The 2,185-nt window shown below is 67.3% G+C and overlaps 1 protein-coding gene across 1 annotated transcript; it reads right to left on the reverse strand.

Moving 5' to 3' along the window:
• Window positions 1-855: 855 nt before the first annotated feature.
• On the reverse strand, window positions 856-1,851 carry OXER1 (oxoeicosanoid receptor 1; the record flags this gene model as incomplete). Its single annotated transcript, XM_084900955.1, has 1 exon — window positions 856-1,851. One exon carries the CDS (start codon window positions 1,849-1,851, stop codon window positions 856-858), a length of 996 nt encoding a protein of 331 aa, XP_084757081.1.
• Between the last annotated feature and the right edge of the window lie 334 nt (window positions 1,852-2,185).

Consider the following 2,185-nt stretch of genomic DNA (forward strand, 5'->3'; position numbering starts at 1 on the left):
TCCTGGGACTTCTGTGCCGGGACAGGGGGTGGGGAGGATAGCAGGCAGGACTGGGTTGATGGGCCTGTGGCCACTAATCATCCAGCATTTACTGGGCACCCACCAGTAGCCAAACACTAAGCTACAAAGGCAGACAATAAACTCTGACCTTGAGCCCCCCAGGCCCAGCAGGGCTGTAAGACCTCCCGGGGGCCCAGTGGGCTTTGGGGCCTTGTGGGGGAGGGGTTCAGCAGGGCTGTGGGGCCTCCCAGGGGCTCCGCAGGGGTGTCCTCCCAGGATCCTGAGGACACTGTGGGCTCCAGTAGAAGCCCGGCACTCCGGATGGCTTCCTCACACTGTCCCCAGAGTTTCCCTTCACCGTGGGGCATTCCCTTTGACCCTACTGGTGCCAGGACCGGATGGACCCAAAGACATTTACTTTACTCAGGTTCCTTCAGAAAGCCAAGAGAGGCTTGCATTTTCAAAAGGAAGTTTATTCCTATTGAAAGGGACACAGGAGAAAATGCAGCTGCTCTCAGCCATCAGCTCGGACCCGGGCCCGGGCGGGATTGGGCAGCTGTGCAGCCAGCCCTCTATCTGCGGGAAAGCTCCTGCCATCAGACTCCTCCTGCCCTCCGGGTGGCACCAGGGATTACACACGTCTCGGAAAGGCCACGACTGCTCCTCTCCCTGCCACCCACCTGGCTCCTGCAGGTGTCCCCTGTCCAGTTGGTGGTGGCAGTCTCTGCGGACAACAGTCCAGGAGTGACCTCGTCCCTCCGAGCCAGGCCCGTGCAGAGCCGCAGACTCCAGCCCCTCACTCCAGCGGGACCTCCGGGGAGCCCTGCACCTGCAGCTTCTACCTCCTGGAGGCCTCTACCTCCTGGAGGCCTCCTGGGCGCGGGCAGGGGGCTGGCTGGAGCTCTCATCGCTCCCAGGGCCCTGGGAGCCCCGGCCGAGGCCCAGCAGGGCCTGGCACTGGCGGAAGAAGCTGGGGCTGGAGAAGCAGTACAGCGCGGGGTCCAGCACGCTGTTGAGGTAGGTGAAGGCCAGAGAGCCGTGGAAGAGCTGCGAGCAGACATCCAGGGCGCGGCAGGCGCGCAGGCGGAAGGCCACGAGGGACGCGGCGCCGAAGAGCACGCTGGGCAGGAAGCAGGCGGTGTAGACGGCCACCACGGCGGCTAGCACCCGCAGCGCCCGCCGCGGGCCCGCCTGGCCACCCAGGCCCCGGCGCCGCCGCCGGAGGGTCCGCCAGATGCTCGCGATGGCGAAGAGGATGAGCGCCAGGGTCACGAAGAACTCCGAGAAGTACAGCGCCTGGTGCCAGCGCAGCCAGGCCCCGGGACTGTCGGCCAGCTGGTAGCTGATGCAGGACCCCGCGGGAGGGGTGGCCAGGAGCAGGTGCCCGTGCAGGAGCAGGATGGCCGCCCAGATCCCCCAGGCCACCCCGGCGGCCGCGCGCCCCGAGGCCCGGCTGAGCGCGCGGTGCGGCCACACCACCTTCAGGTAGCGGAGCAGCGCGATGGCCGCGAGGAAGGCGGCGCTGGCCGAGCGGTTGGCGGCCAGCAGGAAGAGGCTGGCCCTGCAGGCGGCCGCCCCGAAGCGCCAGGCCTCGCCGTGCAGGTAGTAGTCCACGCGCAGGGGCAGGCTGGCCACCAGCAGGAAGTCCGCCGCCACCAGGCTCGCCAAGAGCACCACCGTGGCGGTCCAGGGCCGCGTGCGTGCGCAGAAGACGAAGAGGGCCAGGCTGTTGCCCAGCAGGCCCAGCACGAACTCCACGCCCAGCACCGGCGCCAGGACCGCGGCCACTCGTGGGGAGGAGGAGGCCGGGAGGCAGCGGGGAAGGGGAGAGCTCAGGTTATGGGATTCCATGGGCTGCTGCCTGGGCCGTGGAGCTGGAGAGAAGGGTGCCCTCTGTCTGCTTCCAGGAGGGCGCGGGGATGAGTGCTCCCCATCAGCTGCCGCCGCAATGAGTCAGGATGCCGGGGTTTTCATCGGTATCCTCGAAGAAGCCACGGAGAAACACCCAGGGTTCCTGTTTGATAGCAAAGAGGAACCCCAAGGCACGCCTTCCCTTCCCTTCCCTTCCCACACTGGCTGATGCCCCGCCCCGGGTCTCTGATCCCAGCCTGGAGGGGGGCATCGGTGCTGCCCCTGGCAGAGGAGGAAGCAAGGCTCAGCAGCGGGGAGACCCTGAAGTGGGAGG

Source organism: Pipistrellus hanaki (assembly GCF_964339955.1).
Source record: "Pipistrellus hanaki genome assembly, chromosome: 12".
Taxonomy (NCBI): Eukaryota; Metazoa; Chordata; class Mammalia; order Chiroptera; family Vespertilionidae; genus Pipistrellus; species Pipistrellus hanaki.